Source organism: Scomber japonicus, chromosome 4, assembly GCF_027409825.1.
Source record: "Scomber japonicus isolate fScoJap1 chromosome 4, fScoJap1.pri, whole genome shotgun sequence".
Classification (NCBI taxonomy): Eukaryota; Metazoa; Chordata; class Actinopteri; order Scombriformes; family Scombridae; genus Scomber; species Scomber japonicus.
In genome coordinates this window covers 965,284-980,019 of record NC_070581.1, presented here as the reverse complement: position 1 = coordinate 980,019, position 14,736 = coordinate 965,284, and the positions used below count along the sequence as shown (strand labels likewise).

The 14,736-nt window shown below is 40.6% G+C and overlaps 1 protein-coding gene across 2 annotated transcripts; it reads left to right on the top strand.

Moving 5' to 3' along the window:
• On the top strand, window positions 1–14,736 carry dedd (death effector domain containing). Of its 2 annotated transcripts, XM_053317053.1 has the most exons (5): window positions 1–254; window positions 3,078–3,708; window positions 9,672–9,776; window positions 10,056–10,193; window positions 12,411–14,736. In XM_053317053.1, the coding sequence occupies exons 2-5, from the start codon at window positions 3,153–3,155 to the stop codon at window positions 12,815–12,817; spliced, it is 1,206 nt and encodes a 401-aa protein (XP_053173028.1). In that variant the 5' UTR covers window positions 1–254; window positions 3,078–3,152; the 3' UTR covers window positions 12,818–14,736. The 2 variants fall into 2 exon arrangements, with proteins under 2 accessions (XP_053173028.1, XP_053173029.1); XM_053317054.1 differs by lacking the exon at window positions 9,672–9,776.

Genomic DNA, 14,736 nt, shown 5'->3' with positions numbered 1-14,736 from the left:
TGGCGGTATTTGCTAAACGGCCTATGGTGTCTGCTTGAGGACCAAAAGCATTAAACGGAGGCACCGTGCCACAGAACAAGGGACTGGCAACGTTTATATTGAATATTCACCTAATAGTCGTTTAAAACAATTAAACAGAACCGTGATTTGTATCCTGAAAGAAGCGTAGTTGTGCTGGAAGACGCTGGGAAGCTAACTTGCGTTAGCTGCCTACTAACTTTAATAGTGTCAGAGGAATATCCATAAAAAAGAAGGTAATGGAAATATATATTGTTTTAATGGTGTACTTGACCTGGCTTCATGTGTGATAGTTTATGTAATGTTAACCCTTACAGCTAACGTGAATGTTAGCAGTGAGCAGTCACAACAAACCGAGACGCAGATCGTGCGCACATTTACACTACTGTACTCTATTCTTTACTGTTTACACGTAAATCACAGAACAATGAACGTCGGTCACTTCCCCGTCTTCATGTGTAACGTAACGTTACGTTAGAAACGAATAACCAACACGGTGTTAGTTAGCTTAGTAGTATTTTCTGATAACTTACTTAACGTTAGCTTGCGGCTACCTGGTTACGCTACCAGCTAGCTAGAGGTTAACTTCTATTGCTCAATAGCATGACATGTCATACGTGTGTGGGCTTTTTGTCTGTCAGTAAAACATTCTCCTTTTAAATCATATGAGTGCTAGGTTGGGCGCGTTCATGTAAACATTGCGCCTATAAATACACTGCTTTACTTGGCTAAAGTAGCGGTAGCGTTAGCCTTAGCCTGCGCTTAAACAATTGTAGTTCAACGGCCTCATAACAACACGAGTGATTCATGATGACTTCCTGTGTTCACAGCTGCATGTGGACACTGTGTGCTGCATGAAGAACGTTTGATATTTTTAAAGAGGAAAACACACGTATGTTATTATGATCGAGCAGTTTCTGTCTCATATTAACGTCATGAATATTAACCCTTTACTTCATTTTTTCAGTGAGATATTTATGTTGTGTAATTGACCACTAGCTTTTTAATCAGTAGTGTGACACTATCCTCAGTTTTCATATCTTTTTGTCATCATGCAGTTTGTGAAATTACTTTGTTTTGTGTTTGATATGCAAATTGGCATATTGTTATATGTTTGATCAAACTCTTAATCCTCCTGTTGTCCTCGGTTAATTTTGATCCTGGAGGGCAACAGGCCTAAACTTACAAATGAGGTATAATTTCATTTAATTTCGGCCTCTTGACCTTAATTTCCAAAAAAATATGTGTAAAGCTTGTGGTAAGAAGTTGGAATGAATTTGGCTAAAAAGGTCTAATTTATACCTTATTCTTTATTGACATTCAAACCAAACTGGGTTAGTTTTGACCCAGAAGGACAGTAGTTGCACAATTAATAGGAGGGTTAAAAATTGAAGCCATATGATGGAACCAGGGAGACAGTGATGCTGTAGGCCTTCTCTTGGCAGACATTATCACTAATGACTTTATTAAAAGCACATTTAAGCTCCCTTCTGTGCAATTGTCACACTGTGAGCACAATACCAGCACCATAAAACTGAGATAACGGAATTATAGTCATTACAGCTGTTTCCTATTGTGCAGATGTGAACATACTTAATGTGGAAAATGTCTATTATCAGAAAGACAAATTGGCAACTATCAGCTATGCCTTTTAAGTGAGGTTTAAAGAAAAAAAGGACACTGATGTAGGCAGGAGAGGGTGCAAAGTCACCACACTGGATCAAAGGAACACTGAGGCTTTTGCTTTGTCATTAGCTCAGCTGTGGTTTATGTTTTAGAGGGGTTGAGACCTTTGAGGTCCGGATTATAATAATGCGGTCTTATTGTACACTGCCTTCACATCTTTAGTTTGGTTCATTGGTCCAGATGAAGGGGGAAATGGTTTTATCCAGTTTGAGCGCAGACTGGCTTTTTTTCACAATAAAAGAACCAAATTAGAATGAGGTCTCATGCTGCACCATCAGCACTACATGGTTATAGGTGGGGAAATAATATTGAGCTGAGAATACTCAACTGATTTAGCATTGCATTCCTCTAATATTGTTGGACTGGTATTCTGGTATATCTAAATTGATGCAGCAGGGCCAGAGATTTCTGTTATGTTCTGTGTGTAGACTACTATAGAAGTAGTAGTAGTGGCAGTAGCAGTAGTAATAATAGTAGTAGTTGTAATAGTGTTGGTAGTGAATGAGGGAGGTCAGTATATCTGAGGTATAAGTTAAAGCTTGTATAGATCTGGTTTAACTCATATTTAAGGCAGTGGTTCTCAAAGTGGAGTCCTTACAAGCGTTCCAGGACGGTCCCCAGCAAAAAGACATTCATTTTCACCCTGATTCCCTCTATAAGTAACACAATGGCATATTGTATGACTGTTTCTGTAATAAGACATCTTTGAAATCTTGTCCAGTGAGGGACCCTTGGACAAAAATCCTCCTAAAGTTCAACATCAGGGCAGATTTCTACATGCCAAATCATTTTAATCATTTCTATTAGTTCAAATCTGTTATCCTGTTGGATCACATGAGGACAATACATTCATACGTGTCAAACTAATGTAAATGTGTAAATACATTGTGTTATAAATGTTAGATGTATCTTCATTAATTCAGCCTGAAGTTTGTGTACTACAGGGCTGATTGCATATTTGACTGTAAGGAGATAAGTTATTATTATAGAGGCTGAATTTTATGAATATGATTTACATTTGTATTAGAGTAATGTAACGTTTTGTTACCAAAGACGAGTCAACACACTATTTATGATAATATTTATGCAAAAAGCTCATAAAACAGTCGTGCTCATGCTGGCCTACATCCAGAGACACATTTAGTAGTGTTACAGTATATAATGTAATCGTTGCCTTGTAGATTCAATATGATGTCTTTGCTGTGTTATGATGATGACCTGTTAATGAAAGTGTCATTCATTTTAAATAAGTAGGAAAGTCTGTGTATGTTTGGATTTGCACCATGTCATTGGTTAATGAAGATGCTTGCAGATGGTAAGCTTGGTTTAAATGATTGTACAACCCCCCCCCCCCCCCCCCCCAGTTTACACAGCTCATCAGTTGGAGCAGAGGAAGACAGCAGGACTTGCAGGGATTCTGACATCCCTTATCATCATAGGGCCCTGAGATGACATCACAGCAGCCTCAGCTCCCCAATGCTGCTCTTCCTCCCCAGCTCGCCCACAACTCCTCTCCTCAGCAGGCCCGGCCTCACATTCACGCTAATCAGCTGGACTCGAGTCACAGCAGTGGCCCCCTGGACCACCGAGCTCTGACGGGCAGGCCCGGCTGCTCCGGCGCGGCCGCAAACAGCAGCGAGGCCACTAACAGGAACGTTTCGGCCTCCTGCCACAACTCCAGCTCGTCCAGAAGAGATGGGAGCTTCGAGCCTTGGCCCGAGGAAGCGGTGGACAACTCCCACGGGCTGTATTCACTCCACCGCATGTTTGACATAGTGGGAGCCCAGCTGACTCATAGGGACGTCAGGGTACTGTCGTTTCTGTTTGTGGACGTGATCGACGAGTACGAGCGAGGCGGCATCAGGAGTGGAAGGGATTTCCTGCTTGCCTTAGAGCGCCAGGGTCGCTGCGACGAGACCAACTTCAGACACGTGCTCCAGCTTCTGAGGATTATCACCCGCCACGACCTGTTACCTTATGTCACACTCAGGAAACGACAGGCCGGTGAGTATAGCAGCATCACCACAACTTACATACATACATAACACAATTCAGAGCAGCAGCCTCACTGGCACAAGCCAATCAAGAAGCCATAGTGGCAGCAAATGATCCAGACCTGGACCATTAGGACTGATGCCTCTCTGTCTCCACATAAACATCTCTGAATGAATCCATCTTAATATCATTCATGAGTTAGACTTTAGCTACATTGAGTTCAGCTCAGGATAACATGTCTATGAGTATTAGAATATTGACTATTTTTTTGACACAATGACTGTATGATGAAAAAATATAGTGCTAAAAGTATCACACGGATATATATACGCACTAATAATGTATACCACACAAATAACATGAATCATTTGTCATAGTTTATTCCACTACATGAGTAAACAGGATAGATATGAAGACAACAGCCATTATGACATTACAGGTTCTGAATTGACACTCTCCATATGTCAATGACACTATATGAAGATAGTACAAGAAAGAGGAATGTAGGATGAGGAAACTCTGAGATGAAAGCCACAGAACCTCTTATTGCTGCCATTTGGCCTCCAACATGCTTTTTAAATGATGCAGGGGCGGTATGAGACCATAGAATTGACGTCATATTAAGTATGATCAAATGTTGTATGATGACAGGATAACAACACTTATATTAGACCAAACACATTATTTTTATACCTCTATATAAACATTATTATTGGTAAAAAATAGAAACACCCTAAAAGGTTTTTTGTATCCACAGTCACTAACATTTAGGGCACAAGCTCACAGCTAAGAGCCAGTCATATTTAATATTAAACAATGTTATATCATCAAGCCCTCAGTAGAATGTGGGAGCTCTTTATACTGAGAAATACTCTATGTTGATGTTAATGTGTGGTGTGTTGCTGCTCTGTGAGGATTAGTTTGATGACATGCACATAGAATAATTCATATAAAAACACCTCATATAACTGATTTACATTACATTTTAAATCCTTACACTCTAAGAAAATAGCGTATGTGTATATTTATTAAAAAAAAGTGTATATATACAGTAAAAGATATCATATACATCAATGATACAGCATTCCAGGTTATATGAAGTGTGTCAGGTCTGTCTGCTTTCTTTATTATTCTTTCTTTATATTTATTATTCTTTATTATGTCATTTGTAAAGAAATCACAGCATATGTTTTATATATACAACAGGAGAACATAACCTCCATAATTACTTCTCTCATCTCCTACTGCTGACTGTGAGCTCTTCTCAGCAGGTAGAAGCTGTTAGTTCACTAACTAGAACAACAAGGTTGATGTGACCAGCAAATAAGTGATCAAAAATTGATCGTTTTGGTGTGTGTGTGTGTGTGTGACTAGATGCCCTACACACTTTGTAGTTTTCACTCTCTAGTAACTTGCCCTGCGACATAATGAGTGACGTGATGTGCGTCAGTAATAACCATCCATGTAAAACACAAGCAGGTCAGATAATGCGAGTGAAATGAATTCAACGAAGCTTCCATTCATTTTTTGTTATCGAATGATTGGAATAATTCGAGTAATCGTTCCAGCCCTAATCACAGGGGAACTTTGTTATTGTTTTTTTTCTTAAACCTGGACTCTCTTTTCCATCATTTTCTAAGTGACTTATGAGGACAACACATTTTGAAACAGGTCCAGTATTGAGTGAGAGCACTCCAGCCAGCAGCAGTAAAACAAGCTGTAATGTAATCCTCTAAAATCTGTCTCCATCTACAGAGGTCAACCTTAATAACTAAATAAGTGTTAATGAGGAGTGTGGGTGTAGTATGATTAACATTATGTTGGCAGATAGTATGTGAAAGTTCTCTCTGAGTGTAGGATGCTATCAGGTTGTTTTAATAATATCATTATTTGCGCCGTCTGTAGCAGGAGTAGGTGACATCACTTAAGGTAATTTAGCAGATTTCACAGAGCTCCCTCTGCAATGACAAAAGACAGAATTATTCAAATCACAATGTAGAGTAAAAACTAATCAGAATCAAAGTCTTAACTTAGCTGACCACATTTTAGGTAGGAGTAGTTTGTCAAAGAATGGGGCCTATAACTTCATGATTGAGTATTGGCCTGTATACATCTTCAGACTCCTGTTAAACATGTCAAAGTTGAAAAAGATGTGATGATATTGGAAACATTACAATAGTTTCTTTTTTCATGTTCATCAAAATTTGCTGCGTTGCCACTGCAATAAGATAAGAAGTACTTTATTAATCCCTTAGAGGCGAAATTGAATGTCACCTTGTCACAAAAACAGCCAACATAGAGCAAGGAAACATACAGACTCAGGCAGTACAACATCAACCCAACAATCCACAACACTTAGCAGTCAACAGCAAAGTTCATTAAAAAAGCTCACTGCAGCAGGTATAAAGGAGCTTCTAAATCTTTGCGTAGAGCAGCTTGACATCACTAATCTGGCACTAAAGGAGCTCTTCAGTTCACTAAAAACACCAAACAATGGGTGGTCCTTATTGTGCAGGGTACTACTGAGTTTCCTGCCTCCTCTCTTCTCCATGACAACCTCTAGTGAGTCAGAAGGCAAACCAATGATGGATCCTGTCTTTTTTATTCATTTGTTGATCCTATTTCTGTCCTCTCTCTGTCCTTCAACCCCCACCCCAAGATACTTGTAGTAGGGGAACAACCTCAACAGCCACATCATTGATGAGTACAGGAGTCACTGGTGTCTTTTTCTTTCTAAAATCAATGATAAGTTCTGTTGTCTTATTTAGGTGTAAAATGAGGTGGTTTTTATCACACTACTTGACAAAGCTGTTGGTTTCCTTTTAAGTAGGATAAATGGTTGTCACCCGTGATGCAATCAACAAATGCAGAGTTGTCAGAAAATTTCTGTAAGTGGCAGTTAGAGACCAAACTTGACCTCCAGTCCGACGGTTTGCCTCATCAGGACAAAATCCACCATCCTGTACCTTAGCAGAGGTTGGGCCATAGCTTGTCATTCATTTCATGCTGTTCCATAAACTTCTTGAGTCTCCCTGCTGTAGTTTGCCCTCTACTTTATCCTTATAATTTCTCTTCCCCTGTCTGATGACATGTTTCAGGTCTTTATGTGCTGATTTGATCTCATCTTTATCACTCTTTATATGAAGGCTCTTTTCTTATTATTAATGGCAGTTTTAATTTCTTTAGTTAGCCAAGGCTTGTTATTAGGGAAGCTTTTAATTGATTTACACGGAATAATTAAATGAACACAGAAATAAATATATTCAGTGACACAATCAGCAATGGTGCTCAATGACAAATCACAAGCATAACAATGTAGCATTATGAACTGTTAGGCAGAGATTGTAATGGTGCAGCACCTGTAACTTCCTCAGACTCAATCATTGCATATAATTGACATGTCTTTGCTGCAGGTTTATGTATGAATTGCTTGTATTGTCTTCTTACTGCCTTCTTTTAAGTCTTGATAGAGACACAGATAAGGAAATCTGGGCCTGACACTACCAATCATTACCTATATTTTTTTACATTCTCACTCTTTCATGGGGAGATATGTGGATGCACCCTGAACGAGTCATCACCATAATAACAGTATGCAGTGTTCTTCACAACATCTGTGTCACCAAGAGGATCCCCTCCCCAGGCAACAGCATCAGCCAGTGCAGCAGGAAGACGTTCAGACTGTGGTCCCTGCAGTGCATGAGGACGTCAGTGGACAAACCTCATAAGTTCAGACAGTTCTCTCTTAAGCCCAATTTCCATCGGGTCCGTCAACAGCGCGGTCACTCTCCACGCCGCAGCACTATCAATCCGCAGCATTTCTATTTTTGACGGAGCTGTTTGTAACTCGCGACAAGCTCAACAGAGCAGATTGCACCAGACAGGAAGTCAGACAGAGAATCGGCATAATAAAACTTCCGTCTTTCAAAATAAAACAACCCGTGCAGCCTCCCGATCGTGTTTCAGCAACAAACAGGAATAAAACAGACAGATCTAGCTACGTAGCTACTGACACATGACATAAGCACAAAAATCAAAGAAAGTTAGTTAACAAAACCGGGCCATTTAGTTGTGCTGCTACTACAGTAATTACTGTAGACTAAAGGCACTCATTCGGATTTGCTTGGCCTGCCGTAATTACTGTATTAACAGTGCAACTTCATTTTAAAAGGCAGCTTTCTCTACCAGAGCTCTGCTGCTGTAACGGTATGAGTTAACACCGAGCAGAGGATGGAACTAAACCATAGCGCAGCTGTTCCGCGCCGCTAACGGACCCGGTGGAAATGCCCGGTTACTGTTTCAACACATCAGAGGTCTTTATAAAGAGAGAGGAGCCACAGTTTAGAGAGAGAAAGCAGCAGACTATTAGAGAAATGACTAATGACCCATCAGCTGGTCTTCATCATTTTTAGGTGCCAGGTACTATCCACAACTTTTGCCTAATGGAAAACCAAAAAAAAGTGAGTAGAGTTGAGTGGTGGAAAAGGACTTATAGTCTATGTAATGTCCCCAAAAGTGACCTAGGTCAACATGTGTGTATCTGTGTAGCTCAGCTCAGCCCTTGTGCAAACAGGCACAGAGACAGAGAGGCAAAGCTCTGACTCACTCACAGTTCCATAGTGGCATGTGGTTTGCATTCATTGTGGGTATTATGTACATTGTGAAGTATAAGCAGTGGTTCAACATTTAGGTGCAGCACTGTTGAAAGCATATCAAAATTATATGAAGGAGCCGTCTATAATCAGTACTGGTACTTGGTTTAATAAGAAGCTCTCAGACACTCTGTGCTGCTGTTGCTATTTTAGTGTCATTCCCTTCATTTGTCTAACATACCTGCTAATTATTTCTACCTCTGTGTTCAGGCTTCCTCAGCAAATTGTGAATTGCCAATCATCAGAGGGAGAGAGAGACACAATTCTCTGACAAAGTCAACATGCTGATTATCTTGACTGATTAGATGTTTACTCTTTGGTAGAGAGACAAAATTATTTAGTGAAGATAAGTTGTTTTCCCGTTTGCATCTCTTTGCTCTGTTTTAAATTAAACCATTTCTACCAAACTTTTAAAAATAAATTCCTGTGTCTTATAAAATCATAGAGAATAATAGATACTGGTGTTGGAAAACACCTAACAATATCTATCCTTAATCAAAAGAGATAAGGAACAGCTCATGAGTCAAAGTATAGCACCTCATCTGTCCAAACAGTGCTTCTGTTAGATGTATGGCTGCTAATGAACGTGACACAGTGTCATTTCACTGAGGTAAGCAGTACAGGAGCATTCAGCAAGAACTACAAAGCTAACCATACAGCCACAAAAAAAAGAGGTGGAATATGCTCTATGAATCCATTCCAGGACAAGACTAAATACAGAGAGTCCAGGACAACTCAGATCTGAAGGTGTCTGCTGTGAAGTTCTGACTGAACATCACCAGAGAACATAGAAAGTCATGCAAAGGATTTTCCTCAAAATATTAAATATTAAATACGTTTGATCCCTTAAACTTTTGACAATGTGTTCAAAGGGTGTCATCACACACACACACAGACACAGACAGACACACACACACGCACACACACACAGAGTTCTTTCTACTCAATTTAAAGCTGAAACTTTAATGTTGTATCCATTATTTTATACAGGCTGCTATTTTGGCTCTGTCTGATCAACATTTTATGCAACAATAACAATGATATAAATATACACCATACATAATAATAAACATGTTGATGTGTATTATACCAGTCATACGTTTGGACATGTTCTCATTCAAGTCAATGTGAGGGTGTGTCCAAATGTTTGCCTGGTACTGTATTTTGACTGAGGTTACATTCATGTATGACTGCTGGCAGTGCACATACACTAGCTGCTGCATCATGTGTGCTTGCTGTGTGAGGTATTCCACATGTTTGAATGTGATGATTGAAACTGGAATTGAAAGTAACATCAGACATCACCTGTCTGTTTTTCAGTGTGTCCAGACCCTGTTGACAAGTATCTGGAAGAGACATCAGTACGTTACATTTCACCCAGAGGAGCAGTACAGAGCAGGGACGCAGCGCCTCACAGAAGGACTGGTGGGTGTTTGTGTGTGTGTGTGTTTGTGCCTGTGTGTTTGTGCCTGTGTGTGTGTGTGTGTGTGTGTGTGTGTGTGTGTGTGTGTGTGTGTGTGTGTGTGTGTGTGTGTGTGTGTGTGTTTTTTCTCTAAACTAATTCTCATTTCTATAATCAGCAAGAAGAAGAATAGTAATACATGCAGCCAATTGAACATGCTCATAACTAGTTAATTGTGACGTATTGTGTGCTGTGATGCAGAAGCTTGATTAACATTTTAAATGAACGTGTCACACTTGCAGGTCCTCAGCCAGTCATTTGCTGTTCCTCGTCAGGACCTCATGTTGGCCCACCCAGAACAAAGCCAGCTACTCCTGTATCCAACCGCAAACGGAAGAGAAGTCATTCCTCAGCTGACTGCAGAGAGAAGCAAACATGTGGTAAAAAGAACAACAACATAGAGAGTAGGGATGGGCATGATTAATCGATGGTCGATAATCCATCGTTAAGAATTTTGTCGATCACGTGACCTTTTTATCGATCAAACGCTGGTTGGAGGTTGTTTTTTGCGCATCGTGAGTCTTGAAGCAATGCAATGAATTTCATTATGTGGCAGCAATGAGACATCTTACCAAGGGGGCGGGGTTGATATTTGACAGAGAAAACAGCTCAGCTACCTACCAGCTGCTGTAGATATCAAACGTAAACATGAAGAGGTCATGGCTAAGTTTGGCGTGGGACCTTTTCAAACTAAAAATGACAGAGTTCATTGTAAACCCTGCACCTTGATCAGGTTCCTCAGGCTAGCGCGACACTGCCTCTGCATCCCGGCTACTTCAGCTGCTGGACTGACTGATCCCTGAGCATGCGAACATGCTAACGTACTAATCTTCCTCAACAAGAATCAGTAGGCTGGAGTTACTTTACTTTCTTTATGAGTGGTCTGTCAGCACTGCTGCAGCCTTTAGGTGAGTCACTTGCGTATTGTTTTTGTTAAACAGTTGAACTTTAACTGCCTTATCGAAGAGGATTGTTGTTGGAATAAAGATTTAATTGAGGAGAAACACTGTATTTTGTATATTCATGGCATTTTTTATTACAAAATCGATAATTGATCATTAATTTTCCTTATGATCGATTAAAAATGTATTCAAATGCCCATCCCTAATAGAGAGTAGAGATGTCAGCGGTTAACCACAGAGGATCTTTTGAACCAGTTACACATTGATCTATAGGTTATTTGCAGCAGCTAGACAGTGCAGTATAAACCAGTTCATTTATGTATTCCCTGTAGTCAGTCAACTCCACTCCTGCTCAGAAAGTCTTCCTGTTCTCAAGGACTTTTGACTATTTATAGCACATCTGGAACATCTGACATCTGGCTTCCTGCACCGAGGACACGGAGTCCTTTCTTTGCTTGATGTCCAATTCTTTGGACACCAAAGTCCTGTTTCCATTAAGGAAGTTAAAATTTAGGAGGTGGGAACTTTACAGGGAGGTCCTCTCACTCAGTCCTCTCAGCTGTTGTGTCTCCATTGCAGAGTAGGACCTTGATAAGACCCACCAGACTCTGGAGGTGACCTAATCATTCTGCAACAGTTTAAATCGTCATGTAATCGTTGTGTGACAGTTTTGACCGTGACGTCACCGAGGCAATGCACCATAAGCATAACAATACCCAATCAGCACCAAGTCAACATCAAGCCCCACCCAGGAATTTTTTCAGGTCCACATGGAGTACATACGCCCAGACAGGGGCTCATTTTTGGTGCTTTTCCACTATACAGTTTAACACTACTCGACTCAGCTCGGTATGGTTCCAGGAACGACATTTTCATTACAAAAAATGATACCTACTCAATGTGGGCGGGGTCGTCATAGCACAGCTCCGCGAAACTGCTGTGACTTTGTAAATACGCAACACAGAATGCTTAAACAATGGACATTGAGGCAGTGGTGTACTTGCTGCTGTATGTGGCTTTCTATCACATACAAAGCGAGACAACAGAAATTAATCGCTGTAACACTGTTGCCGGTATTTAAAAATGCCGGGTTTGACTCACGTGGGACGGCTCATGACTCTTCCAGCGACAACTCTTCTGACCAATCAGTGGCCGGCAATCTGTTGATGTCACATTTAGTATTGGCTTGGCTCGCTTGGAACCTCAGCAGAGCAGGTACTAAAAACCAGGTAGCAGGTGCTATCCCTAGTGGAAACGCAAAAAAAACAGAGTCGGGCGTGCTGGAGTTGTGTAGTAGAAAAGCGTATTTTGCCCCCGTAAAAGTTCTGGGAAATTGTACTTCAGGGGCGGTTCCTGCTATGGAGACATGCGCCAACGGTCATTGCCCTGTAAAATTACCCCCAAGTTCCTGCAGTGGAAACGGGAAAAGTTGTTTTGGGACACCCAACAAAACCTTCTCTGAATTTGAGCAGGTCAAAGATTTATTATAACACTTGGAGTCATGGTTAGAGAACAGGTAGGAGGAACTAGTTCATTTCGAGCATACCTCAGGCAAGCTAAGATTGGGATGTTATTTCATAATGTAAAATGCTGTTATTTGTGGGGTGATGAGTGCCAGTTTTACTTTCTAATTCACTCTGTTTTGACTCTGTTCTGCCTCGATACTTCTGACTCTTACCTTGTGCTCCTCCTCAGATATTCGCCTACGGGTTCGTGCTGAATACTGCCAGCATGAATCTGCGCTTCAGGGCAATGTCTTCTCCAACAAGCAGGAGGCAGTGGAGCGGCAGTTCGAGCGCTTCAACCAGGCCAACACTATCCTTAAATCCCGAGACTTGGGCTCCATCATCTGTGACATCAAATTCTCCGAGCTTACCTACTTGGATGCCTTCTGGAGGGACTACATTAACGGATCATTGCTAGAGGCCCTTAAAGGGGTCTTCATTACAGATTCCCTAAAACAGGCTGTGGGCCACGAGGCTATAAAACTGTTGGTCAATGTAGACGAGGAGGACTACCAGGCGGGTCGACGCAAACTGCTCCGTAATTTGGTCACAAGTGGAGGGGCTCTCCCAGGAAGTAGCAAAGACTGTGTGTCTTAGATGCACTCTCCAGCTGATGGCATTGGGGAGGAACACTGCTGTGCTTCCCTGGCAGGGGGATAGAGTGAGATGTGGTGGTGTCGTTTGAGGTGCCTGAAGTGCGTGCCTAAAAGAAACTCAACAATTTCCAGCCAGTCCATTGATTCCTTGAGAGCTAAGATGGGAGGATATGTAGTTGTCACCCCTAAGCGTAGCATGCGAGGTGATCGGGAACTATGTCAGCAAACAGTAGGCAATGCATCTAGGTTGACGTCATTTTGAAAATGAAGCTGTTCATTTTTCTTCAAAGGAGGAAGATGCTGATCTCACGTGCATTACATTTAAAGAGGACTTTGTTATTTCTGGTATATTAGCTCATTGAAACACATTTGTTGACTCCCATGATGCTCTTTAACTCGTTGAAAAGCAGTTATTACAGAAAACGTGCTTAAAGCTGACAAGTTACTCCCAGTGGGAGCTGTACTTAATTGTCAAAATGGTTCATTTTTGGTGAAAATTTTTCAGTTTTTTCAAGGTACATTTACAGATTGATTGGATTAACCCAATCAGAAAGTGTTCTGTGTGTTATAGAAAGGCACAGACTGTAGTAAGACTTACACTTAGTTTTCTCTGTTTCTGTCATCTTATTATCCTACTTTCCCAAACATTTTAACACTTTCCTTGTCTGTAAAGATGGACCCTTTTTAGAGTATTTTTTATTGGCCCATATTTGGTCACTGGACATCATTTGCTGTGTCTGAAATCACTCCCTGTATACTAAACAGTGCACTATATTTACCTTCTGCCATTTTTTCTGAGTGTCTGAGTGTGTAGATGTATCCACAATAAATATAGTGTCCTCAAACTTTCTACAATGGAATGAAACAGTACTTTCTGCTAACAATGCCACAATGCAGTGTAGCGCATTTAATAGATGCAAACATTACTTTTGTGACCTAACAGCTGATACTAACAATGGTAAGTGTCTAATATCTCAACTTACTGCTCGATATTGAATAAATGACTGGGTGTGTTTTATAAAGGGAGGAGTGAACGAGTGATTTCTGACACAGCCGGTGTGTCTTGGCTTTCTTTTAACAAAATCTCACGAAAGTCTCTAATTACCTTTTGTTGGGCGATATATTGTCCCAGAAATAATCGCGGTAAACAATATTATTGTCATTTTAAGACCATTTTATGCCACAGTTGCAGTTAACTTGGTAACACTTGTTTGAAATGCCATATGTACCCCCCTACCTTCACTTACAGCATACCTGCAGCCTGCCTACATATCGCACACACCCCATTATTTTTGGGTTTCTAGAATTGTCAGGATATCAGGTTTTTATTTGTCGGGGCGAGTGTCATGCTCACACCAAAAAAAAAGAAAAAAAGGGATTTTATGAGTTAAATGTAAACACACCTGAGTCCTTTTCTGTTTTGTCTTAAAAAAAAAAGAAAGAGACAGATTTCCAACCACCACATTAGTATTGTTCAGATTGTACATTTCACGTGCTGTTATGCTCTTCTCTTGTCAGTAGGTGGTAGTGTTTAGCCGTGATTCCTCGAGGGACCGGAGTTTGAGGGTCCTGTTCCAAATCCTAAAGCAAACACAACATATTCCTTCTCACTACTGTTTACAACTTTTTCCAGGTTTGTAGGGATGCATAGTCTCTCAGAAATCAACATGAAACAATTTAGTCATGTTCCCTCAGAGTACAATGATGTTTTGTTAAATGATATTAATTAAAAACAAGCAGTGAATTGCCCGTCTCATGTATCCTAAGGTGCCATCTATGTACTGGGTTTTTTCCTCAGCTGTGGTTAGATTATCCTCCTGTAAACATACACGCATTTAAACACAATGGGCAATATAGAGGTTGGCAAAAATGATGGAGGTCCATATTTCATCCAGTAAATTGATAATGTAATGATTGTGA